The following is a 26126-nucleotide window of genomic DNA, read 5'->3' as shown; positions in this document are numbered from 1 at the left end:
TTCCATCCAGCTGCGCTCAGTGCCCGCGCAGGGGAAGTGAGCGGGGTATCACTGTCAGAGGCTGTACTTGTGACAGCTGCTCGGCCGTGCGACCGGTCAAAGGTTACCCTGCCCCACCGGGCGCTACCCCCACTCCACCCGAGCTGAGGGCGGTGCAACCTCTGACATTTCAGCGCGGCCAATTTTCCTTATATGGGCATGATACCAGGTTCGATTGAGCAAAGTAGACATGAACAAATGCAAATTAATGCATGATGTGAAGATGACAGAGCAATGAATCTTCTGCTCATGTATCCTGAATAACTCAAGTACCGACTTGAATCGTTAAACTAACAAATATGACGCCCGTTTAGTAGAACGACAGCCGAACCTCCTTACCGTGGCCGGTCAGGCGGGCTGAGAGCGCCGGGTCTGCGAGTCGATAAGTGCCATTTCACGTTTCTGTGTGGCCGACTTTGGTCCATCGTGACACTGAGCTGTGAGATTGCGCCTTATTGTCGGCTGTGGGAGACGCATATTAATGCTTGGAAATATTGTTTCGCTAAATATTGTTCTTTTGGCTTTCAGCTTTCACTGGAACTCAAAAATACATGTTTATGTTTTCAAGAATGTCCGGGACAGCCCGTTGAATAAAAATTATAAAGTTTTAACAAAAACGCAATTTTCAAAAAAGGCCATCGATCGATTTTGATAAAAATTACATTTTTGGATTCAGCTCACCGTCAGCTTTCGAATGGTATATACCGTTTCTTTTGAGCCTGAGATGACCTTCCGACGAACCGTGGACAGCGGACCCATGCCGGGGGTATGCCGGTCTCGGCCATTAGCGAGGTCGTCGGGGCCGAGGCTGTACAGTGTACATACAGCTGGTGACCGCGTGAGCCGCCAATCGAAGCTCACGGCTTATAAGCTCGACGCGGGCATCACACGCCGTCCCGATGGGAGCTCCACGACGCCTCCGCGAACTCCAGCAGCGCGGCTCGCAGCGCGAAGACCGGTACGGACGGCCGGGGCGCAAACGGCGTGCGGGAGTCGCAGGCGACGGAAGACGTTCTGCGGACAGAAAGGGTTGGGCATAAGCTGGTCGGCAGGACACTCTCTCTTGAGCCGAGCCTTTGATGTAATTACAGATGCTCCAGAAACATGCACAAAAATTCATGACACACTATTCTCATTTATGTATTTGCTATATATGATATGATATAACTACCAGCTCATGATCAGTGACGCATTCTGGGCAATATGTTCTAAAGTGAAGTAACTGAAGTTACAATTGACAGCTTTAAAAAAAACACACACACACACACACATTCGATAGCTTATGAGAATAACATGCCTTGTCTGCTTAACGCAGGAAAATATTTTTCACTTTTTTAGAAACAGCAAAACAGTTGTCAACAAGCCATGTCAACTATCTAAACAATTTTTATGGAAACTGCTCTAGCTAGCTTAAAGTTCCACAACGTTTCCGGAGCACTGTACCCAAACTCAGTTCATGTTACAAGAAAAAACAGTAATAATGCCTCCTAATTTTGAATGAAATATAGGTATAAGTAACTTGATTTGGAAAGCAACAAATTTCCGCAAATCAGCAAAATCACTATTTTCTTCATCCGCCAGGTTTTACTCAAAACTACAGTAAACTTTATGATCTAGTTTACATAAAACCAAAGCCCCGATTTTAACAATTGTAGATTAAATTTTAACAATTTTAACAAATGTATCGTGGAGAAAATAAAAAGTGTAGATTTGTAAAACCGGGATATTTCACGGATTAGGCACTGAAAGAAATATCTTCACCTTTCTTTGAGTCACCAGCCTTCACCCAAGTTTTACACGAATGTAGTGAGCCATACAATGTGGCAACCCAAAATTATGATGATCTGAGATAATTATGACGGTAAAAGAAAAAGCAACACAAGGTTCCTTACCCTCGCTTTTTTCAGATGGGTTCAGATGAGGCTTCAACTGTTGCCGACCTGAGGAGCTATAGGGACTTGAGCTTTCCAAAACTCAATTTCTAAGGGCACTGAGCAGTGTTTGGGTTTCACTCGTATGCGATCGTAAGTTATATTAAGTTGACAAAGCAAGCAAAGCAAAGCATGATGCCCCGCGCGTCCGCCCGCGACCACGTCCCGCGTCCCACTCCCGGCCGCCGCGTGACCCGAGGTCCCCGGCGTTCACGTGACCTACCGGCCGGGACTGCAAACGGCCTTCAACACCATTCTTGTATGACGTCATATCCTACTGAAGTGCTTGTTGGTCGGAATTAGATACCTGAAGGTAGTTATCCGCCGTAGTTTTACTTTTTACATTTTTGTTTCATTGTTTTATGTGTTTTTCTTATATGAAATGTAACTGAAAAATTTGCCATATTTTAACCAGTAAAACGCCTTTTGGGCGAAGAACGAGCGAGCGAGATAGTGAGCCCTGCACGTGCGCAAGGGCGAGAGGGTACTTCCAACGGGCTTGTGCAAAGCACCCTTCTAACCGGTCGCTAGCGGTGTGCAAAATTTGAACGCAATCGGCCCAGCCGTTCCTGAGATCTGGAAGCGGCATTCTGCACGTGCGCACGTGCAAGCGGGGTCCAAACTGACTTTTGCACGGCACCCTACTAACTGGTCCCCAACCGTGTACCAAATTTGAGCGCAATCGGCCCAGCCGTTCTCGAGATCTGGGAGCGCCCCCTGCACGTGCGCACGTGCAGTAGCACCCTAACCGCAACACATGGAAATGCATTGCCTGGTGGGTGTCTACCTGTATGCCAAGTTTCAGCGAAATCGCCCTGCAGTAATTACCGAGTTATTGAAATGGGAACAAATTTGGCACCTCTTCTTTTTGCATTTTGCACGTGCAGTGGGGGTCACTCACATAGATCAAGAGTATCCGACCTTTGGTAGAAGGGATGCAGCTACCCTACAAAAATTACCGCAAGACAATCGCCCAAGCGGCTGCTGAGATATGGGCCTCTCAAAATCACTACTTTTGCAAAACAGCTTGAACACCCTTGACTTTTCACGTGGCACGTGCCACGACGGTCACTGAGATGTATCAAAAGTAGTCAATTACGGGGTAAAAGGGATGGGGCTACCCAGCAAAAAAGACCGCAGGCCAATCGGTCCAGCGGTTGCTGAGATATAAGCCTCTCAAAAGCGTTACAGGCCGGGCCGGGCCGGGCCGCTCATACTGAGACTTTTCCGTTATATTGAAAAGACTCACTTCGCTCGCTGCGCTCGCTCGCTCGTAATAAGTGATTTGAGGGCAAAGAATGCCCGGATTTAAACTTCTAAAATTATTTTGAACATAACATATTTCAGTTTGGGGGATGTTAAGGCCCCAAAGAGTAGGTACTTTTCAGGTATCAAATAGGTTCCTCTGCGAAAGTTCCGTCGTGAAAACGGCTCATGTGAAGCAAATTTCAACTTTCTAGCATGATTTTTGATCCACTATTTGCAAGAAATACCTTCAGCATGTATATGGCATGGTGACGTCATAGGTATTTTCGTTAGTTTTAGGCACTTCCGAGCGTCGCACGTGAAAACCAATGGTAGCATTTGATTTCTGTGGTAATTCTGGTGTAGAAAAGTGCATTTGTATATCAAAAATTAAAAAAGTAATTGGTAGTAGGAAGAGACCTTCCGTGACCTGACCTGACCTGACCTAACTGACTTCCAATTAATTGATATTGTAGCTGAGATGTGAAGTCAAAGTACCTATTACGATCAAATTCAGCGTAAAATATAGCCCTAAAGACATTTTACAACTCTTGTCAATAGTCTCAAAGTGATCATTTGTGACCTGACCTTGACCTTGACCTGTGCTTAATAAGACACGTATCATAAGGTATCTAAACGAAGTCTTTGACTTTGAGGTCAATTTGGCTGAGTTTCGAGCAGGAGCTATATATGCCGAGGTCCGTAAGCCTCATCATGCAGAAACCCCGGAATTTGACATTTGACCTGACCTTGACCCGAAAGTTAACCCGAACCTAAAAATCTTAGGAGCGTTTTGGGAAGGCCTCGTAGAGAGCTTTCGAATGCCGCCTCGCGGGGCTCGATACGACCATTGGTTCTCGAGATAGCAGGGGGAGGGGGTCCGACCCCTTCCTTCAGGCGGTCGTGGGTACGGAAATAGCCCAGGCGGTGCCGGGATATTAGCCCTGACCCTTCATATAGCCTCTGACCTGATACATAGCCTCTGACCTACCGTGAAGTCGACCGCCGCTCCGTTGGCTCAGACGTAGCGATCCTCTGTCTCAATGTCATTGAACCCAATCCAGATGTCTTCACCAAACATGCCGGCCACGAAGTCTAGCTCGCCGCTGCAAACAGCGAACAAAACAGTGAACAAAGCGGAAGCAGTCTGGGCAGGCGCGGTGGACGTAAACAGTTCCCGGAGTCACGTTTAGGTAAAAGGAGTGTTGTAAATAGTGTAGACGACATCTAGCGGCAGGCATTGAATTAGCTTGGGAGACATCTAGCGGCAGGCATTGAATTAGCATTCATTCGAGTTCGTGTCGTGGGGCGGTGCGGTCGCCGGTCACGACCAAGGTCACGACAGTGTCGAGGCCTTGGTGTCGAGCATTCTTTCGTCGTTGGTTTTCGTCGGTCCCTCGGGACGAGCTGAGCAATAACGCACCTATCGTTCGTCGTTATCTGTATTGGACGTCAAACCCAATACACTCGGGAAGTCGAAATTATGTGTGAAGTTGAAGTGGCGGTGGTTGTGCGCCGGTGATGTTCCGCAGAAAATATAAGCACACGTAGTGAAGCAAGCTGAGTGAGCCGGTCGTTTCGTTACATTGGTGCCGAAACCCGGGACAAGACCGGGATTGATTTACTCAGTGTGCTATTCGAGTGTGCATTTCAATTTGTTTTCATTTGTCTTGAGATATGGCAGATCTTGAGAAAGCGAAGAAGAGACGAGTAGCTGCCAAGGCCTGGGTAAGCCGAACAAAGAACAAGCTCTCTAAGGTTCTGGATGACTGTGAACGGGATGTTGATGTTACAAGGATACAGACTGTTCGCAGTGAACTTAAGAGCAGATTGGAGGAACTGGACAGCATCCAGTTGGAGTTGGAAGTTCTGTTCGAATCTGAAGATGACATGCTGGAAGATATAATCAAGGCTGGATTGTTCAGAGATGAAGTGACAGAAGCCATTGAAAGAGCTGACAAGATGGTAGCTGCTGCTGTCTCTGATGGCAGACAAGGTAACGTGCCTGAAGCTGTAAGCTCAGCATCTGTGTCAGCTTTGAGCCCTCAGCTCCCGAGACTAGATCTCCCTAGCTTTGATGGGGATGTACTTAAATGGATTCCCTTCTGGGAGAGATTCGGTGCAGCTGTTGGTGAACGAGAGTTGCCAGACGTGGTCAAGTTTGAGTACCTACAGTCATGCTTGCAAGGTGAGGCGGCAAGATGTGTTGCTGGTCTGTCGCTCACATCAGCGAACTATCAAGTAGCATGCGATTTATTGTCAAAGAGGTTTGGGAAGCCTGAAGTGATAATCTTCAATCATGTTCAGCAGCTCCTAGCTATCACTGGTCCTCTGTCTTCAACATCCCAGTCCCTTCGCTCCCTCATTGACAATGTCCTGATCCATGTGCGTAGCCTGTCAGCCCTTGAGGTCACTGGTGATAAGTACGGCATTTTCTTGGTTCCTATGATCCTCAGTAAACTGAACCCTGACTTGAGGATGGAGTGGGCCTGTCTTGGCCCAGGCAAAGAAGCGGACCTCAATGCACTGATGGACTTCCTGGCAGCAGAAGTTGAGAGGAGGGAAAGGTCCGGAGCATTCACCAAGCTGCTGGGAACAACTCAGCCGGCCCGGGACGTCCGAGCAGCTGGCAGGAGCCAGCCTCACAAGGATGTTCGACCGGCTGGGAGGAACCAGCCTCTCAGGGACTGTGTGAGACAGGCGCGGACTCCATCTGGAGCCGCTCTGACTGCATCATCAGGGGTATGTATATTTTGTGGAAAGGCACACAGGTCAGTGGAGTGTCATGAGCTCCTCAAGCTCTCAGTTTCACAGAGACACGACTTGATTAAGCAGTCTGGGGCATGTTTTCGCTGCTTGTCCGGGTCACACCGGGCGAGGGAGTGCCAGTCAAAGTGTGAGCTGTGTGGCGGTGGCCACCACAAGCTGTGTTGTTTTTCGAAGGGGAAGACTAGTCAGGGGAGGGTAGCAGAGCCCCCTGGTGTGTCAAGCTCTACTAGTCCTAAGGTTTCAGAGACTCGTGTGTCTCTGTCGTGTAACAGTGGTGATGATCAATGTGTTGTGCTCCCCACTGCTCGAGTTTTGGTACATGGAGCGCATGGCTCAGTCCTAGCGACTTTGTTGTTCGACACAGGGTCAGACAGAACTTATGTGTCGGAAGAGTTGGTGAAAAAGGTGGGCGCTACATGGCTCGGCTCTGAGTCTGTCTCGTATGCAGCCTTTGGTGGGGGAAAATCCACTTGTGAGAGGGCTGTGAGGGGGCTCCGTGTGAGTGGAGCCAACTTGTCCAAACCTGTGGAGTGTTTGTTGACTGCTGTGGAAGTACCAGTGATCTGTTCCCCCCCTGCAGCGACCCAGAGTCCCTCGCACAGCCCTTGCCTCTTTCGTAGGGGTTGAGTTGGCTGACAGCTACAGTGAGAACCGCGAGATGTCTGTGGATATATTGGTCGGTCTTGACGTGTACTGGAGTCTTGTACAGCAGGGCTTCATTCGATGTTCAGAAGGGTCACTAGTAGCCCAGAAGACCTCACTGGGTTGGATCGTGTCTGGCGTGACCTCCTCTGGACTCTATGCTGCAGGCAGTACATCGTGTCAGTTGCTGACTCTTGGTGATCTGCACGAGGACGCCGTCCGTAACCTATGGAGTCTGGAAGGCGTCGGCATCCGTTCTGATGAGGAGCCGGCCAGTTCGAAGGTGTTGGAGGATTTCGAGTCCTCAGTCAGCTTCAGCGATGGCAGGTATGAGGTCGCACTGCCTTGGAAGCAGGGTGACCATGCCCCTGAGCACTCAGAGTAACATTCCGGTCGCGAGGTGCCGCCTCAGGAGTTTGACTCGAAAACTTGATAGAGATCCCGACCTTCGCTCTAAATATGATGCTGTGCTGAGTGAATTGGAGGAGTCGGGGATGATCGAGGAGGTCCCGAGTAAGGAGATTGTGGTCTCTCACCCCACATTCTATCTCCCTCACCATCCGGTGGTGAAGGAGAGCAGTGAAACCACGAAGGTCCGCCCCGTGTTTGACGCTTCCGTGTGTGGTCCGAACGGTGTCAGTCTAAATGACTGCTTGGAGGTGGGTCCCTGTTTGATGCCTAACCTGGTCGATGTCCTACTAAGGTTTCGGCGCTGGCGTTATGCCGTGACAGCGGATATCGTCAAAGCCTTTCTCCAGATTGGACTTCGGAGAGAAGATCGAGACGTGCATCGCTTCATCTGGCTCTGCGGCGGCAGAGAACGGGTGATGAGAGTGACCAGGGTCAGCTTCGGGACGTGCAGCAGTCCCTTTCTTCTGAACGCGACCCTCCGTCATCACCTCGCCAGGTATGACGCGTCACGTGCGGTGACCGAGATGCAGTCTAACTTCTATGTCGATGACTTTCTGTCAGGGGCGGACTCTGAGGAGGAAGCCCGTAGTCTCCTTTCGGAGGCTCAGTCTGTCGTGGCTGATGCTGGCATGTGTCTGGCCAAATGCAGGTCAAACAGCACTCTGCTGTTCGACAATGCTGTGTCTGGTGGGGAAGGCCAGAGCATCAAAGTGCTGGGGCTAAGTTGGATTCCGAAGGAGGACGTGTTCATGTTCGAAGGTGTTTCGATTCCTGACGATGTCGTGCCGACCAAACGTGTAGTATTGAGCTTTATGGCCAGACTTTTCGACCCTCTGGGGTTTCTAACTCCATTCACCATGGTGGCTAAGTGCCTATTCCAAACATTGTGGCAGCAGGGGCTGCAGTGGGATGAGTTGTTGCCCGCTGAAAGTCACTCAGTCTTCACCAGATGGTTAGATGGTCTGGAGACGCTAAAGCAGTTCAAAGTCCCTCGCTCCTACTCAGTCGAGGGCTGGAGTGGCGCAGAGGCGGGGGCGGAGCTACATGCTTTCGGCGACGCCTCCCCGAGTGGGTACGGTGCTACAGTGTACCTCCGTTCCCCGCTGTCAGATGGCTCGCACAGTGTCACACTGGTGATGGCGAAGGGCAGAGTGGCGCCGGTGAAGACAGTGAGTCTGCCGAGATTAGAGCTGTTAGGCAGCCTTCTCGCCGCTCGACTGGTGACTCATGTCCGCCGCGCTCTGTGTCTGCCAGACAGCACAGTTTGTAAGTGCTGGACTGATTCCATGGTCGCCCTTGGGTGGATACGAGGTGATCCCCAAAGATGGAAGCAGTTCGTGCGTAACCGAGTGATCGAGATTCACAGTTTGACCAGCCCTGCTGACTGGGAGTTCGTGCCAGGGGAGTACAATCCGTCAGACCTGACGACTCGAGGCGTATCGGCGGAGCAGCTGCTAGCGTCTGATGTGTGGCTGGTGGGGCCTGCCTGGCTGTCGGAGACCGCGGGTCACCCCCCACGACAGATCGAGTCGAAGGTGAGCGAGACTCCGGTCGACGAGGCCGTTCTGGTATCGGCTCCGGGTCCGGCCGAGTCTCCTCGGGAGACCGCGGCGTGTGACAGCGCCGGCGGCGCGGGAGGCGCGCGCTGTGTCGGCGAGGCGCTGTTGCCCTCCGGTGAATCTTCGCCGGACAGAGATCTCGTTTCATCTGATTTTGTCAGGGGAGAAATGTTGAAAGAGTCTGAGGAAATCAGCAATGTTAGTTTGTTTGTGACTCAACCTGAGCGCGTCTTTCCGGTAGAGCGCTGGGGAAAGTTTTCAAAGGCGGTGCGAGTCGTAGCATGGGTGCGTCGCTTCATTGAAAACTGTCGCTGCCCTCAGCAGAGGTCCAGGCGTCATGAGTTGTCCTCCATCGAGTTGGCTGAGGCCAAGCGCGAGCTGCTGCGTCAGGAGCAGCGGAGCGAGTTTCACGAGGAGTGGACCGCTCTGGAGACGGGTAAGAAAGTGTCAAAGGGCTCCAGCATTTTCCGATTGGCCCCCTTCGTGGGTGACGATGGTCTGCTGAGAATGGGCAGTAGGCTACAAATTTCTGACCTACAGTACGAGGAGAAGTACCCAGTGTTGTTACCCAGAGGCCACTTGTCCGAGCTTTTGGTCAGAGAACAACACCTCCTACTGAGTCATGCTGGTGTGAACACGATGGTAGCCACGCTCAGAGGGGCCTATTTTATATTGGGTCTGCGCTGCCTCGCAAAACGTGTGAAACGTGGCTGTGTGTCGTGCCAGCGGCACGATTCGCAGCCGTGTAATGAGGAGGCGGCTCCCTTGCCGGACTGTAGAGTGACCGAGTCGCCGCCATTCACAGTTACTGGGGTGGATTTCGCTGGGCCGATTTTCAGTGTCGATTTCCCGCGCAAAAAGTTTTATGTGTGTTTGTTTACGTGTGCTGTCACACGCGCGGTACACCTTGAAATGACTGAGGCTTTGTCATTGGTAGAGTTTATGATGGCGCTGAGACGATTCTCGGCGAGGCGCGGTGTTCCCAGAGTCGTTTACTCGGACAACGCGCCGACTTTCAAGGGGGCTGACGCACAGCTGCAGCGTTTCTTTGGACACCTGGCTCCGGAGTGGAGATTTATCACACCTCACTCGCCGTGGTGGGGCGGGTGGTGGGAACGCCTCGTGCGATCCGTGAAGTCAGGACTCCGTAAGACACTTGGGACACGGTGTCTCTCACGGACAGAGCTTGAAACAGTCCTTTTCGAGATAGAGTGCTGCATAAACTCTCGCCCTTTAACCTTCGTCGGTGACGGGCTCGAAGCAGCACCACCCCTGACGCCCTCTCACTTCCTGACTGGCAGAGGGACGGGTTTTCCCACACGGGTCTTGGAAGACCCGGGTTCTGTGAATCCCAGAGAGCTATCAGAGAGAGCTCGTGTGCGTGAGAAGCGGCTCAACAAGTTCTGGTCGGTCTGGTCGTCAGAATATCTCCGCTCACTGCCGCCAGTTGTCGGTAAGTTCCGGACTCGGGGCAGGTTAGCAGTCGGATCGCTTGTCCTGCTTCGGGAAGACAAGGTGCCCAGGATGAGGTGGGTTCACGGAGTAGTGACGAAGCTTCACATGGGGAGGGACGGGCGAGTGAGATCAGTCGAGGTGCGGACCTCCTCAGGGCTGAAAACTCGTCCTATCCAACGCCTCCACGATTTGGAGGTGCAGTGATACTGGCAGCAGGGCGGGACCGATCACTGTCTTCAGCATTTACTAAATGCGGTGGTGACGTATATGTGTCCATTCTGTGTTTGGTCCGGTGTCGCCTGTGACTGTGGTGGTTCCTTTGTTTATATCGGGCTTGGAGTAAAGTCCGTGAGTGTAGGTAGAACCAAATTTGGTTTGCTTGAGATCAGTACTCGTTCGGGTCAAATGTAGCGCCCACAGGCTAAGCAGGTACTCTAGTTGGACTTGCGTATTGTGTTGTCTGCCTCGCCTGCGAGAACTCGTGCTGAATGGCACTTAAGACGTGTTTCGTTGAAGGTTAGCGTTTGAGATACATTGTCGCTCTTGGAGGTAGAGTGTCACTAGTGTATAATTTCACGTATTAGCCGCCTGTAGTCGGATTACTTGGCGTTTAGACCTGAACCGTCTGTGTACCTATCATGTTAGTTAGTTCGCGGTCGATATCCATATGTTGTAGTGTACGTTAACACAAACTTATAGCGGCAGTGACCTTGTGTTTGAAGTTCTGTTGACTTCAAAGGCTGGGAGGACTCTCCCAGAAGGGAGAGTCCTTTCCAATGTAACGAAACGACCGGCTCACTCAGCTTGCTTCACTACGTGTGCTTATATTTTCTGCGGAACATCACCGGCGCACAACCACCGCCACTTCAACTTCACACATAATTTCGACTTCCCGAGTGTATTGGGTTTGACGTCCAATACAGATAACGACGAACGATAGGTGCGTTATTGCTCAGCTCGTCCCGAGGGACCGACGAAAACCAACGACGAAAGAATGCTCGACACCAAGGCCTCGACACTGTCGTGACCTTGGTCGTGACCGGCGACCGCACCGCCCCACGACACGAACTCGAATGAATGCTAATTCAATGCCTGCCGCTAGATGTCTCCCAAGCTAATTCAATGCCTGCCGCTAGATGTCGTCTACACTATTTACAACAAGGAGAGTGACAGAATGTACCCAGTACCCACTGTTTCCCATACGCCGAGACATCCCTTTAGCATTATCCTAGCCGTGCGGTAAACATTTGCACGTGATCTTTCCTGCACTGTTTTCCGGCACGGGTTGATGACCTACAGTTCTGGTAATTTTTTGATAAAAATCTTAAAAAAGGTGATTTCAATAATTAAATTGTGAGTTTCTGAATAGATATTAAACGACGTATGGGAAATATCTTTCCCATACATACAACATTGCACGTTTAAATCGAGAAAGCCAGGCATTAAAATGGCACGTGCATTATACTGCACTTTTGAAACATACAAGAAGTCAATGCTGATTGGTTTCCGAGTAGGCGCGGGAGCCGGGGGGGGGGGGGGGCAGTGGGGGCAGCTTGCCCCCCCCCGTGGGGGCGGTGCCCCCACAGCTTTGAGACGGAATACCACACTTTTTTTGCAAATGTTTTCTTTTTTTGTTGAAAAAGCCGAGGGGTGAAAAATAAGTGGCCTAAAACCGGTGAGAAAACTAGATTTGGGGGTACCCTAGGTTAATCTCTATTATGGTGTGCCCCCCCCCCCCCCCCAGTCGGAAAGTAGTTCCCGCGCCCCTGTCCGAGACATGCAGGAAAATATGTTTTCCTGCACCTTTCAACGTTTTCCTGCACCCCTCAACGTTTTCCTGCACCTCTCAAATATATGACGTCATTATGAATGACGTCACATCATTAAGTTGAAGAGCATCACTCTGCTCCTTATAACTTCATTTTATCTATCGTCCATTTTATTTGATTGGCTTATGATATACCTATCTAAATTGTGTTTGATGCAAGGATTTTATTATTTGTCATGAATAAAGTGAAGCATCACCATATAAAACTCAAACTTTGACGCTATTTCGCAACAAACCATAGCCATTAGCCACGAAAGACTCAACAAGGTTGAAATTGGGGCGTTTTGGTTTTCTCCATAACATTTGCACGGAATATATAGTCTACGACATGGAATGGACAGATCGCGATTTAACCACGTTAAACGTGCAACTCGAAAGTAAGCAAGGAGGCGCCCGTATGATCAACGCACACAGTGTTCTCGCGCTAGAAAATCAAATCTTTTTCGCAAAACCACGAACAAAACTCGACAACCTAAACAAAATTCGACATTCTTGTGCAGTAGTGATTCAAGGGTAGAATCGACGGTTTATTTAGTACTGGTAACGGCGATTTACCGTTAATCTTCTCATTCATTTGATTTCTTTTGTACTTTTTATTGTGATTCACAGTCTTCGAATATACAAGGAAAAAGCTGCAACCAGAGAAAGACGCAACCTTGTGACACTGAGGGCTTTAAATGACTGGAATGCTCTTCCAGAAAGAGTGGCTACTGCTCCAACCCTTAGCGAATTTAAGAAAGAAATCGACCAGCTTTGGGCCACATCTCAGTTCAAGCAATGAATTAGCTTGCCTGATGCATCGTCAAAATCAGCCACAAAGTTGAACACATCCAAACGAAGGAATATCGTGGAGAGAAAGTAAAAGTGAAAGCAAGGAATGGAAGTCACAGGACCTTTGCAAGAGGCCTCTTTCCATGGATAGCTTTAACTTCAACTTCAACTTGATTAGGATTATGAATGAGTTTGCGGATTGGCGTTTTTATCGCGAATTTGTGAGCTTAAAAAGTGATGTGGCCCAGCGCGGCTCGCTGCGGCTACTGCCAAAAGGCGATATCAAAATCGCAACTGTCTAGACACCGGAGAAGGCCAAGATTACTTTACCGAGAAGTCTGCATCCGTGGCTGCCTACGACCCAGCCCGGCCGGCACCGCAAAAGCGAAGGACAACCGGCTGATGGTATCCTTCGCCAGTGGAGCTGCTGCTTCTGGAGCTGCTGCTTCTTCTGCCCCAGTTATAGCCAGAGACGCCAGCCCCCTGGACCAGCCACTGGCTGCTGTCGCCTACATGGAAGTAACCACGACACCGACAGGGGCCGGTAAGTTGTTCATTGAAATGATCGTGCAGTTTGGCAGATAGATGCTCACGCTAAATTGCGTTGTACGGGAATCGCTGCTCCGTGAAGCGTTTTTTTTTTTCGTTTAGCTGGAATTGATTTTGTTACAAGAGGTGAAGAAAAACGGACAGCGTTGTCGAAGTGCTGTTTATTGTTTCTGAACTTAATAGCGGGTTTAATATGGAGCTCGGCCCAGGTGGAAATTGGTACATGGCACTCGCTACTCGTTACCCATCATGCAGACACGTGCTTTGCCTTTGTCAGGTTCGGTGCAGGCACACCAGCTTGCCCCGACACTGGCGAGTGACGGTGGTTTTCCTGTCGCCCCTGATGCCGGCGAGGGGCCAGCCAGACCCGTCGATGCGGCGACCGCGGTACCAGCTGACGCTGTCGAGCAAGAGCGCGCACATTTCACTGGTAGGTGAAAGACAGGGCCGAAGCATGCCCTGCATTTTGAAAGCCGTTAGATTCGGAACTACGAATGGCAGCTCCTTCAACAGCTCCATATCTGGAGCCATTTTCCGCACTGCTGGCGGAGCTTCTCGATCTCTGAAGCTTTACGGTACAGCATAACTTCAGACGCTCGCTCTTCCTGCCATCTAGCGGAAGAAAAATGTCGCGGGCCGCGGCAGTAGAATCGCCATTCCGTTCCTCTCTGTTGACTATCATGTCAGCACAACATTCGTCGGTGTTTTTTTTTTCAACCACTTATTCTAAGCAGTAACCGACGGCACACTCTGGAGGACTGATTGGTGTTTCGGTTCTCCCTCCAGAGTCCAGGTACTGCATCGCAGTGTCGTCACCATGCACGGAGGACGCCAGAGGACAGCCCGTCAGTCTTCACGGCCAGCGCGCTGGGCCGGCACGGGTCACACGCTCGGTGAAGTAGCTGGCCTGCGCACACAGCTCGACATCATCTGTGGTGTCATCCCAGCCTTTCTTCAGATCATTCACTCGCCGCTTCAGCCACGCCGCCGCCGGCCGCAGTCATCCGGCCACGGAGGAGATAAGTGATAGGCCGACCACACCACAAGAACAGTGCTCTCCGTGTAAATATCACGACCGGAAGTGCGCGAGCTACTGACTGGGAGACGGCGCTCGCGCTGACGCTGTTTCCTCGACGTTTATGCAGCTCCTGGCGAGGTGACCGGTCTTGCTGCAGGTCTAATAACGCCGTGCCCGGTCCGCCGTGGACCGTGGCGACCCGCTGGTCTGACCGACCCGCCGGTGTCTTGGCGTCTCACACCCGCTGCTGCCGAGAACACGTTCGTCACTCAACACTGCCCGCGCCAGGATGCTGGCCAGATCCATGCCTTCTGCGCGCGTGTCGGCCCGAATTGTGCTGCTAACGGCGTCTGGTAGCCCGGCGATGAAAGCACTGGTGATGAAAGCACCTACCCGAATGCAAGCCGAATGCAGCAAAAGATGCTCCTCCAACTGTGGAAACCGAGCGTCGTGCGCGCTCCAAATTTTATTACAACCAATTTTTGCAGGCTTTTGACTTTGAAAATTTCACCGGCGCAGTTCGCACAGTTTCGGAGCAATAACCCGCCAACAGAGACAGACTCACATACATCCATACATGGTTTTTGAGTTTTATCATAGTAATTTAATTTATAAGAGTGAAAAGAAATAAATTCATGCTCATTAATATCGAAATTAAAAATGTTAATCCAGAATATATTTTTGTGAATGTCACTTCGTCGGTGGATTAATATGCAGAATCATAGACCTCTGTATACATGGACTGGACACAGAAAATCCGGCCATGACCACAACGGCCCTAAAAGTAAATGCTTATAACTCGAGTCAGTTCACCCACGACATTCATTTTTTCACCGCCGCATAGCCCCATTCATTGAAAATGATGGGGATCATCCGCCGAACCGATGCGGTGTAACGGGGGAGCACCAGCACGTGGCGCGTGAGAGATGTTTATGAAAATGGCGTGACAGTATCTCGGGAACGGCTGGACCGAATGAGTCCAGATTTGGCACACAGCTAGGTATAACACACCTGCCAATAACGCATGTCCCAATTTTGAGGTGCCGATGCACGTGCGCACGTGCACACCCCTTTTTTGTATCTCAGAAACTACTCGTCCGATTTCGCTCAAATTTTGTATACAGGCAACAGCCTAACAACCATTGCTGGTTCACACCTCAAGCAAGGGGTGCGGCTGCACGTGCGCACGTGCACACCCCTTGTTCTTATCTTGGAAACTAGCCACCCGATTTAGCTGAAATTTTGCATATACCCAAGTGTCTTATAACCATTGCTGGTGTTCGTCTCAATGTTGAGGTGCCGCTGCACGTGCGCACGTGCGCACCCCTCCATTATATCTCGGAAATAAACAGTCCCATTTCGTTGAAACTTTGAATACAATCATGGTCCCCACAACTACCGCTTATTCACACCTGAATAGTTGATATCATAACTAAAAATAACAACAAACAACTTAAAACTGTTGATCGTGTAATCCAGCAGATTCTGATCGTTGTAATTGTATGCGGATAAATATCCGGTAGTTGGTGAGCATTTGAGCTAATTTCCTATACTGTTGTATTCTAGGATACTTGTTCTAAAAAACAGTATTTAGAGAAGAAACGTTAAATCGGTTTTATTGCTCTGAAAGGGGATAAAAGTGCAACGCTCATGACGGACCGTCTTAAATGAATTCGTCTTAATGACGGCGACGGAAAAGAGCACGTGACTTTCTGTAAAGTATCATTAGCATTATTCCCAGACCTACGTGTTTTGTCATAAAATAGGCATACAACTGGAATTGTATATTTAAGTTTCACTTTTAAGTGTTTCATATTGAGGACTTATCATTAGTTTCGGTTGAATAATTGGTGTCGGTGTGCATACAAACTGATACGTTATGATATGTCACAAGTAGAAAGTTATTTGTTGAACAATTGTTCGTTTTTTAGCTGCATTTTGAAGAAGACCATTTACCTACAAGATCCCACGGGAAGAGCAAGCAAACGTTTCTGATTGACGCATCGTTACATCTATACACTGTGGTTCCATCCACCCTTAGCCAGATCCTTCCAAGCGTGAGTAATGCTTTATAACTTGCTTCATTGTTATTTGTCTTTGCTGCTTTTTCTCTGGTATGTTTGCTCGCCAAAGTCGGTGTTCAATAAACCAGATTAGTTACTGCACTGCCTGCCATGGTTGGAAGGCATGCTCGCAGACAAGATAATTAATGTCATCGAATTCGAATCAATCTATTTGTGAGTGTCATTGATCAAACTGTAAAATAGCAATCTTGACGCATTTACATTCATTATTACTTTTAAGTCGTTTGCCTCTCAATGCAGGTGTGCTTGTAGGACGTAGGTTAATATCAAGTATCACTGTGTAAAGGCAGTTTTGCAATACATAAATCTATCAGAAACCTTACTTTGACAAACACATTTACTCTTGTCATGCTATAGTAATGACTTTGTGGACCATGCTTGGCGAGGGCCGCTTGTTCTTAAAAGTAAAAGATTACCGTCAAGCACACATTATCCGACCTATAAAGTGTGACCGACATACTTTTTTCTCTATTTCTTTCAGTGACGCCACTTACAGAGATAGTCAACGAACCGCCAACGAACAATGCCCCAGGGATAGCACATCATCGAAATGCCAACTCCAGGAGCAGCAGCAGTCGCCGACATGATGTAGGAGGGAAAATTGATCAGCAGTGTTCGGTGCTTGCTGAAGAGTACAGTGACCTTAAGCACTATTTGGCACAGTGAGGCTGATACAGCCTTTGCTCCCGGGTGTAGCCCACGATGCAGCTCCACAGGCTGACCGGATGTGGAGAATCATTGCCTACAGCGTCGTTCATCAGGATGCGTGGACGGAACACTGGAGCACGCAGCCGCTGTCCTAACGATCCCGCTCTCCGCCATCTGGCTGCTCCAGCGGTAGCTGTGTGCGACTGTCAGCTGACCGCTGCATAGCCCCGCACAGGCCGTAGTAGCAGGGATCGAGCCGGCTCCGGTCGCCGCCCAGCAAACTATCCTGCCGGCCAAGGTCCTCACCGAGTTGTACGGCGCACGCTCTCTAAAAGAGTGGCCCATTTGGGAGACTGATAGAAAAGGAGCGACAAGATCGGCCGCAGTGCCCGGTAGGCCGGCGAGGCCGAGTCGCTCCGCCGATCGAGCAACTGCTGACGCCTTTGAGTCGAGGCAGCTCCTGGCTGAAGGCGCTGCGGCCCAAGTGTAGCGCCTGACGGCTGACGGCAGCACAATACAGCTGCCATGGGCCCCAGCCCACTGTGGACTCGCCGACAACCAGAGGGCGGACGCCCTGGCCAAGGAAGCGGTCGGGCTGTCCCAGCAGATGACCCCGGTTGACGTCCGCCACCCTCACGCAGGTCGTTGCGCGGTCCACCAAGAAGAGGTGGCAGGCGGACTGGCCAGCTGGCTGGCATCGCACCGTCATCATGGGGGACCGCGCCCCCGCCCCGGGACGAGCCGCCACCAGGTAGGAGGCTGTTGATATCCGCCAGCTCCGGTCGGGTCACTGGAGACGATCAGAACAGTAACTCCAACGGATTGGACGAAGATCAACGACCGAGTGCGCCCAATGCGAAGACAAAGAGTGTCCAGCGGGCCGCTGCCTGGTCTGCGGTGAACCAGCGGACACCCCGGCGCACGTGCTGCTGGAGTGTCCGTGCTTGTACATACGTCCCCGGCTCCGTGCGCTGGGAAACATAATCGGCGCGACCCACGACATCCAATGCGACGATGTGGTGGCGGCCTTGGCCACCGGCCATGGCCCACAAGGGCCGTGTATCGGCTAAACGCTACCGCGTGTACTTTTCTGTCATCATTTTGACGAACACCCAGACGGCACAAGGGTCACTGCATGATGATCCAGTTTAGCAACCAAGAGCTCAGTAGCCGTCAGCGCCATATGAATGGAATGCCATCCCACTCCATCCTTCTTCCCATTTTCATCCTACCGCCACCGGTGGTGGAAGACTATGACATGCACCAGCACTTATCCGCGGACATCCAACAGCTCTGTGTAAGCCATTACATTGTTGTGCATAGCCACTGTTGGGCTCTTGCTATTATTACAGCGGATTTCAAGGAACCTTTTCGAGAAGTGCAATAAGTGCTCGACCATTGGCGGGTCGGTGAGCCGTGTGACGCGGGAAAGCATATACTCTCTAGCACATCTTTTTCGAGTGCCCTGTCTTCATGGGTGACTGATTGGGGAAAACGGCACCTCTTCCACCCGAACAAGTACCCAACAGCTCTTCCCGGGATTGGGCGGTTCAACAGTGAGCCAGTTTTCTCGAAAAAAAAAATCACAGCTAACTGATAAAGCGTCCGCAAGTGAATCCTGCATTGTTGTTAGTTCTGTTGTTTGCTTTGCTGTTTGTCATGTAAAAATGCTACATCGTGCAGCTGACCGATGAGTGGGTACCCACTGGTTTATGAGCTGGATGTTTTTTCGGTGCTGAAGAACTATCAGCTATGTATAAGTGTGCTCAGTCTGATCTGCAATACATATGTTTTACAATGCATGTGCTTTTACTGCCAATTAACTTCATCTTTATACAGAAGTTCAGTCCCGTTCGAAAGCAAATTTCTAGGATACCAGGTGTATGAGTCGCTAGTGGTTAAGCTATGGAGTACATTGCTGCGTAGAAGATCTCAGCAAAACGGAACTGCTAGTTTCCGAGATATCAATTAGGGGTGCGCGCGTGGCGCGTGCGCACGTGCAACGGCACTTCGAGCTTGTGACGAGAATCAGAAACAGTTAGCTTTGCTCTTGGGGAGATATAGACAAAATTCCAGCTTAATCGGGCGGATACTTTCCAGGATATAAACAAGGGGTGTGCACGTGCGCACGTGCAGCCGCACCTGAAAATGCAGAAGTTCAGTCCCGTTGGGAAATAAGTTTCTAAGATACGCAAATGTATAAGTCGCCAGTGGTTATGGAGTAGGTACATTGCTGCGTAGAAGATCTCAGCAAAACAAAACGGAACCGCTAGTTTCCGAGCCACGAATTGGGGTGCGCGCGTGGCGCGTGCGCACGTGCAGCGGCAATTCAAGCTTGCGATGAGTATCAGGAACGTTTAGCTTGGCTCTTAGGGAGGCAGATACAAAGTTTCAGCTAAATCGGGCGGCTAGTTTCCAAGATAAGAACAAGGGGTGTGCACGTGCGCACGTGCAGCCGCACCCCTTGCTTGAGGTGTGAACCAGCAATGGTTGTTAGGCTGTTGCCTGTATACAAAATTTGAGCGAAATCGGACGAGTAGTTTCTGAGATACAAAAAAGGGGTGTGCACGTGCGCACGTGCATCGGCACCTCAAAATTGGGACATGCGTTATTGGCAGGTGTGTTATACCTAGCTGTGTGCCAAATCTGGACTCATTCGGTCCAGCCGTTCCCGAGATACTGTCACGCCATTTTCATAAACATCTCTCACGCGCCACGTGCTGGTGCTCCCCCGTTACACCGCATCGGTTCGGCGGATGATCCCCATCATTTTCAATGAATGGGGCTATGCGGCGGTGAAAAAATGAATGTCGTGGGTGAACTGACTCTCGAGTTATAAGCATTTACTTTTAGGGCCGTTGTGGTCATGGCCGGATTTTCTGTGTCCAGTCCATGTATACAGAGGTCTATGGCAGAATTGATGGGAAAGCTAAGCAGTGTTTCGTATCCTCCGTGTCGTGAATGTCACCGACCGAAGTGACATTCACGAAAATGTATTTTTGATTAACAATTTTAATTTCGATATTAATGAGCATGAGGTTATTTCTTTTCACTGATACAACGTTAACTATGCTCAAAGGAACGCTTAACTTTATTAAACAAAAGTATTTAATTTGATATAACTCATCTCGTTCATCAGCACGGAAGTGCCAAAGCCACAGCAGAACACCTAAAATTGTCAGATAGCCAAAAACTCAGCAGTTACAGGAAAAATTCGTTTTGTCCATTCCATGTCGTAGACTATATATTCCGTGACATTTGCAACGCTCCATATACATATGTTAGGCATGTATGGGAAATAGCTTCCTGCCCTGAGCTGGGAGAATTTAATGGTGTCACCGGTGTCACCTCGTATTATCGAAAGTACCTCGGGCCTACCGGCCCTCGGTACTTTCAATTAAAAATCTCGGTGACACCATTAAATTTTCCCAGCCCCGGGCATGAATGTATTTACTGAACTTGCTCTGGGAAGAAAAATGGAAACCTCGGTATGCCTCGGTCTTCAAAAAATCTCCGGCACTCGGCTACGCCTCGTGCCTACAATTTTTTAAAGACCTCGGTTTCCATTTTTCTTTCCCAGAGCCGTTCAGTAATATATATTACCAACTACCATGACTTTCAAATTGTTTCATATTGGTTGCGCAAATCAAATCGCTTAGATTGCGCAGTATCGCTCTCAAAAGCTGTTGACTGAATAGAAGTATCGACCATGTGTTTGGTCTATCGGTCGATTGGCGTCGGCTAGCCGAGCTATAATCGTTCACGAATTGTCAGTTGACTCTCCCCCTGTGTAAAAAATACCCGTCTCGATCCGCCCACACTTACTAGCTGTGTATGGTAGAGATGTCAATCGGATACCAATTTTTTGGTATACCGATACCAAACCGATACCAACTTGGTATTTGGTATTTCAATCCTAATGTGTTTGGTATTTTGTCGGTATCATGAATCATCACTAATGTATAACAGGCTAAGAAATCGGTAAAAAGTTGGTATTTCTCTCATGTTCCCAAGTTGGTTTGGTTTCGGTATTTCCCCATGGTTTTGGTTGGTATTTGGTTTGGTATCGGTATTCCGATTTTCTGTAATTGACATCACTAGTGTATGGTGATCAGGTCAGCCCGGGGGTGTAGCTTGCGACAGGCAGCGCGTGCGTCCGACCAGGTGACATTTCCGGAGCCGGCCGTGTACAAACTATTTTCGTACTGAACCCAGTCAGTCGAGTGAGCTCCTATCAACACGATAGAACATAGGGTACGGTCAGCCATCGGCACCAGCCGTTTTCACGACTGACCATCTGGCGAATGCACCTAATTTGACCAAATCTGCATCAAATCTCTTTTACAAGAAATATCTGCATATCATGAGTTTACTTCTGTGGTCTTATTGAAAATAAGGTCTGGTAATTTGAAAGAAAAAAAATCAGGTCATTGTGTTTCTTAAAAGTTGTTAGTATGGGTTACACAGATGGTTATAATCTGTGTAACCTATACTAACAACTTTAAAGAAACACAATGAACCTAATTTGACCTAATCTGCACCCAATCTGCACCAAATCTGCACCAAATGTGTACCAGATGGCCGTTGTGAAAACGCCTAATATCCATCGCATATTTCCCTATAGAGCAGCAGTTTTATCAGCAGAAATATCGCCGGCTGCGGTTATTATTTTTTTTTTGGCTTCCAGTCTCGGCATGGCATCCCTGAATTCCACTACCCGCGCAAAAGAAATAGCCGCTGATGTGAAAAATGGTAGCTAAATCTATGCCATTATAGCTGAATGTTTTCATATCATCAGTTATTTTTCGGTGTGGTTTCCATTGTTTAGACTTAAGAACTGAAAATACCGGCAGCCGGTGATTTTACTGTCAGTAAAAACTGGCCTCTTGTCTGCAAAAGTGCGTTCAGACTAGTAGTGTTCACATAGTTAATAATACAACGGCTACCTAACTATTATAAAGCCTTCTCAAACTACAAGCAAGAAGGCGCAAGTGCTTAGGAGTTTCCACTCGACGATGTAAAGCAAAGCCATCATTATGATATAGGCACTTGAGTTGTACTGCGTTGTTTAAAGTTTCATCTAGCAATAATCGATGCTAGGCTGGGTTCTGAATCATTTTTTACTTTACTTTCCTTTCATCCGGTAGCTAATTGACTTACCAGAAATAAGAGCCAAAAATGCAGTAAAAAGCAATGAAGACTTCATCGTGACAGATCTCGATCCGTCCGGCAACCGGCCACTGTCTGAAAAGTACGATTTCCTTGCCCTGAGCTAGGCACTGTATCAGGTTAGTGCTATCATCTGCAGACAGAGCTGTCCCATGGGAACTGGACAGGTATTGGCACTGGCGGATCCACACGGAGGGGCATTTGGGGCAAGTGGCTACCTCACACTGCATGATATGGCTACCTCACACTGCAGCGCCCGAAATCGATGAAAATATGACGTTTTTTTTAGAATAGAAAACTTAAAAATTAACTTAACAAACTAAATGAGTGTTGGCTGAGTTACGTGCTATGTAGGTGCCCGTCGTAAGCCTGTTTACTGTTTCGGATACTGTGTTTTTTTTTTTAATGCATTTCTAGTTACAACAACGCGCAAAGTTGCAATGGATAATGATATGGCTACGTGTCTTTCCACTTCCAGATATATTTCTCAACAGACACATTGCACATTGCACACCACCGTAGCGACATCTTGAGGCAGATACAGCGCAATGCAGGTTTGAGGCCTGACTATAGAAGTCACCAGGCTGAGGTCCAGATCTAGATGTCGCTTCGCCCCCTACAACATGATGCTATAGCTCAACTGTCCTTCATCCAATCTGAAGAAGACTCATTGGGCATACATAGATGTCGCACTATGTCACATGTTCTCACAACCGAGATTATAAGATGGCCAAGAAAGGAGGTGGGAGACTTGCAAGAAAGGAGAAAGGATACTTGGACGTCGACATGCCATTCTTTCTCTTCACAAAGACGTTCCAAGTTTCAGTTTCGTTTGGCACTACGAGCATTGCGGACAGCAGCCGGGAAAGATAGCTGAGGCGTTCACGGTGCTACCGTTCGGGCAGTCGATACTGCCACACCTGAAACGATCGAAAAAGTCAGCAACTTTGTAATTTCTATGCTTACATAATCAGTTCCGCTTGTAATATCAAGTAATGCTTTCCATTATAAAGTCGTTAAATATGTAGATACACTTTCTATTTCAATTGATCAACGTCATTGTTGTTTGCAACATATTAAAAGAGTGATGTTTCCCTGGCAGTCATGTGAAATACTAGATGCAATTAAGAAAATTAATAAGATTCTTCATTTCATTGGTCTTTAATTACTTCACAGTTTTTAAGCCTTGTGTTCATAGCGAGGTAAGACCAGAATACTAACGATTCAAACTGACATTAGCGTCGCCACGGGGGGGGGGGCAAGCGGGGCAGCTTGCCCCCCCCCCAACCTCGGACCGGGCACCCCCTGAGATCGATACAGATCCGATAAGATTTTGGAGTCGGAAAAAAATGGGGGTACCTTTCTGAGAATGCCTGTGAGGTCAGACTCGGTTGGAGCGTGCAGTTCAAACCAGAGTCTGGCTCGCAGTCGCCAAAATCTTCAAGACTCCGAGTCCAGACTCGGATATGTCAATGCTGTGATTCATTCCATGTTCCTAGTTCGTTCTTTATTACATTTTACAGCTGATTTTCATAAGTTTTGGAGTGCTGACACAATTTTCGTTCAAAGCGTGAAACGAAATCTTCGGGGCCTTTCTCAACTCTCGTCAATTGTCTGCGACAGGCTTAAGTACCGTACAAGTGTCGCAGGGCTCATGAGCTTGCTTTAAACAATGGCTCCTAAGGAGTTCCACTGAGCCCTAAAGAAACTTACAGAGGGCCCAAGCCGGCCTCTGAAAGTCCCACTGGTGTCCATGTTCTCTGAGGGCCCATACAGGGATCTTTGAGCCTTCGAACATTTCTGAGAACCTTACCCTGATAGTTCAGCCAAACTTTTGAGGCGACAGACTTTGCTAACCCCAAGCCGGCATCTGAGGGGTCACAGCTCACGTGTCCCTCTGAGGTCCGCAACACATGTTTATTATGTCCCTGCGTAGGGTCCTTAGGGATTTGACACAGACCCCGAGGGTTCACACTGTTATCCGAGGGCTCCAGGCTCACCCTGGGCCTAGTCTCTTAGCGCCCGCCGCCCACAGTGGCTTCTGAGGGCCCCACCGTGGGCTCGGAAAGCCCTAAAGCACCATGTACACGTAAATATTTGAGGTGACCCACGCCGATCTCAGGGATCCTAAGCATGCTTCTGAGAGTCGGCACTGACCCTGAGTGGCCTGAAATGGCCTGGAAGTCCGAAACCTATCTCTAAGGGATGCCTTGCCGCTATGCCGTGCGTAACTTTTGGTTCCGTTTAACGGTTTTTGTTCGCAAAAAAAACGAGAAACTTTTGTTCACACTCGAGTGAACAAAACACTTCCTCTCACTGGAGCAAAGATGAATTACTTCCGATTCACACTTCCGACACTCACTCTCCGCTGAATGCCCAACTTAGCTACGATCGGCGGCTGGGATAAGTCCCATGCATTTCACGTAAAACCTCTGCATGCATGCGTGAATAGAGGTTTTAGCAGGGTGATTCGATTAAATGGAGCGTTTTTCACCTTTTTCTGGGTAATGATCATGAGCGTCGAGCGTCTGCACAGGGGCCCTCTGCAGTACGTCGGAAATCGCAGCCACTATATACTACCAGTAAAACGCCTTTTGGGCGAAGAACGAGCGAGCGAGATAGTGAGCCCTGCACGTGCGGAAGGGCGAGAGAGTGCTTCCAACGGGCTTGCGCTAAGCACCCTTCTAACCGGTCGCTAGCGGTGTGCCAAATTTGAACGCAATCGGCCCAGCCGTTCCTGAGATCTGGAAGCGGCATTCTGCACGTGCGCACGTGCAAACGGGGTCCAAAATGACTTTTGCACGGCACCCTACTAACTGGTCCCCAACCGTGTACCAAATTTGAGCGCAATCGGCCCAGCCGCTCTTGAGATCTGGAAACGCCCCCTGCACGTGCGCACGTGCAGTAGCACCCTAACCGCAACACATGGGAATGCATTGCCTGGTGGGTGCCTACCTGTATGCCAAGTTTCAGCGAAATCGCCCCAGTAATTACCGAGTTACTGAAATGGGAACAAATTTGACACCTCTTATTGTTGTATTTTGCACGTGCACTGGGGGTGACCCACATGCATCGAGAGTATCCTATTTTGGGTAGAAGGGATGCTGCTACCCTACAAAAATTACCGCAAGTCAATCGCCCAAGCGGCTGCTGAGATATGAGCCTCTCAAAATCACTACTTTTGCAAAACAGCTTGAACACCCTTGACTTTTCACGTGGCACGTGCCACGACGGTCACTGAGATGTATCAAAAGTAGTCAATTACGGGGTAGAAGGGATGGGGCTACCCAACAAAAAAGACCGCAGGCCAATCGGTCCAGCGGTTGCTGAGATATAAGCCTCTCAAAAGCGTTACAGGCCGGGCCGGGCCGGGCCGGGCCGCTCATACTGAGATTTTTCCGTTATATTGAAAAGACTCACTTCGCTCGCTGCGCTCGCTCGCTCGTAATAATTCTACCAGTCGTTTTTGTCATGAAATTTCAAAATTTCGAATTTTTTTCGTAAAAAAATACATGTCATAGCTAGAAGGAAACCTGTGTCACCATCGGATTCCTCGCACCATTCCGCGTCGAATGATATGTAAAACGAGTGAGTAACGACTGGGGAAAGGCAAGATTTAACCCTCGCATGTGTGCGGCGTTTGCCAGCTTCTAATGTGTAGGGGGGGGGGGGGTCGGTTGGACCCCCCCCCTCGCCGTTTGGCCCCTGATCGAGCTAGAGCTTCGCGGAAAAAACGAGCGTGTTGCCCGTGACGAGAGGAAGCCGATGATACCCAATTTTAAGGTCCTAGGTCATTGGTTGACCTTCCAGGTCAGGTCAATGACCCAAAGTCGGGAAAATCGGGACCTGTTAGAAAGTCGTAAAGTGTGGCTGTTAAGGGGTTTTTCGGGGTGCTGATCACGAATATCGTGTTAGTTTTGATCACAGATGATGTCTTTAAGCATTTAGACCAGGTCGGGTCAGGTCAGGTCAGGTCAACCAGTAGGCGTCGTGACGGGTATTCGTAGT

General features: G+C 49.3%; 1 protein-coding gene across 3 annotated transcripts in view; it reads left to right on the top strand.

The window, feature by feature from the left end:
* Nucleotides 1–26126, top strand: part of LOC122394621 — a 42042-nt gene that overhangs the window by 8856 nt on the left and 7060 nt on the right. Inside the window, exons 1-3 of one of the 3 annotated variants that reach the window (XR_006258900.1) lie at nt 12331–13194; nt 13477–13629; nt 13986–14705. The exons of 1 other annotated variant lie outside the window; for it this stretch is intronic. Coding sequence is in view for 1 of the 2 variants with exons in the window: in XM_043391621.1 (XP_043247556.1) it covers nt 13543–13629 (87 nt within the window). In the remaining variant the exon portion in view is untranslated. Of the gene's footprint in view, nt 1–12330; nt 13195–13476; nt 13630–13985; nt 14706–26126 lie in introns of those variants that run through there. One more of the 3 variants, XM_043391621.1, reaches the window with a different exon arrangement.

The sequence above is a fragment of the Amphibalanus amphitrite genome, unplaced genomic scaffold (genome assembly GCF_019059575.1).
Source record: "Amphibalanus amphitrite isolate SeventyFive unplaced genomic scaffold, NRLGWU_Aamphi_draft 000602F_arrow, whole genome shotgun sequence".
NCBI classification, from domain to species: domain Eukaryota; kingdom Metazoa; phylum Arthropoda; class Thecostraca; order Balanomorpha; family Balanidae; genus Amphibalanus; species Amphibalanus amphitrite.
This window is presented reverse-complemented; position numbering and strand designations above follow the sequence as displayed.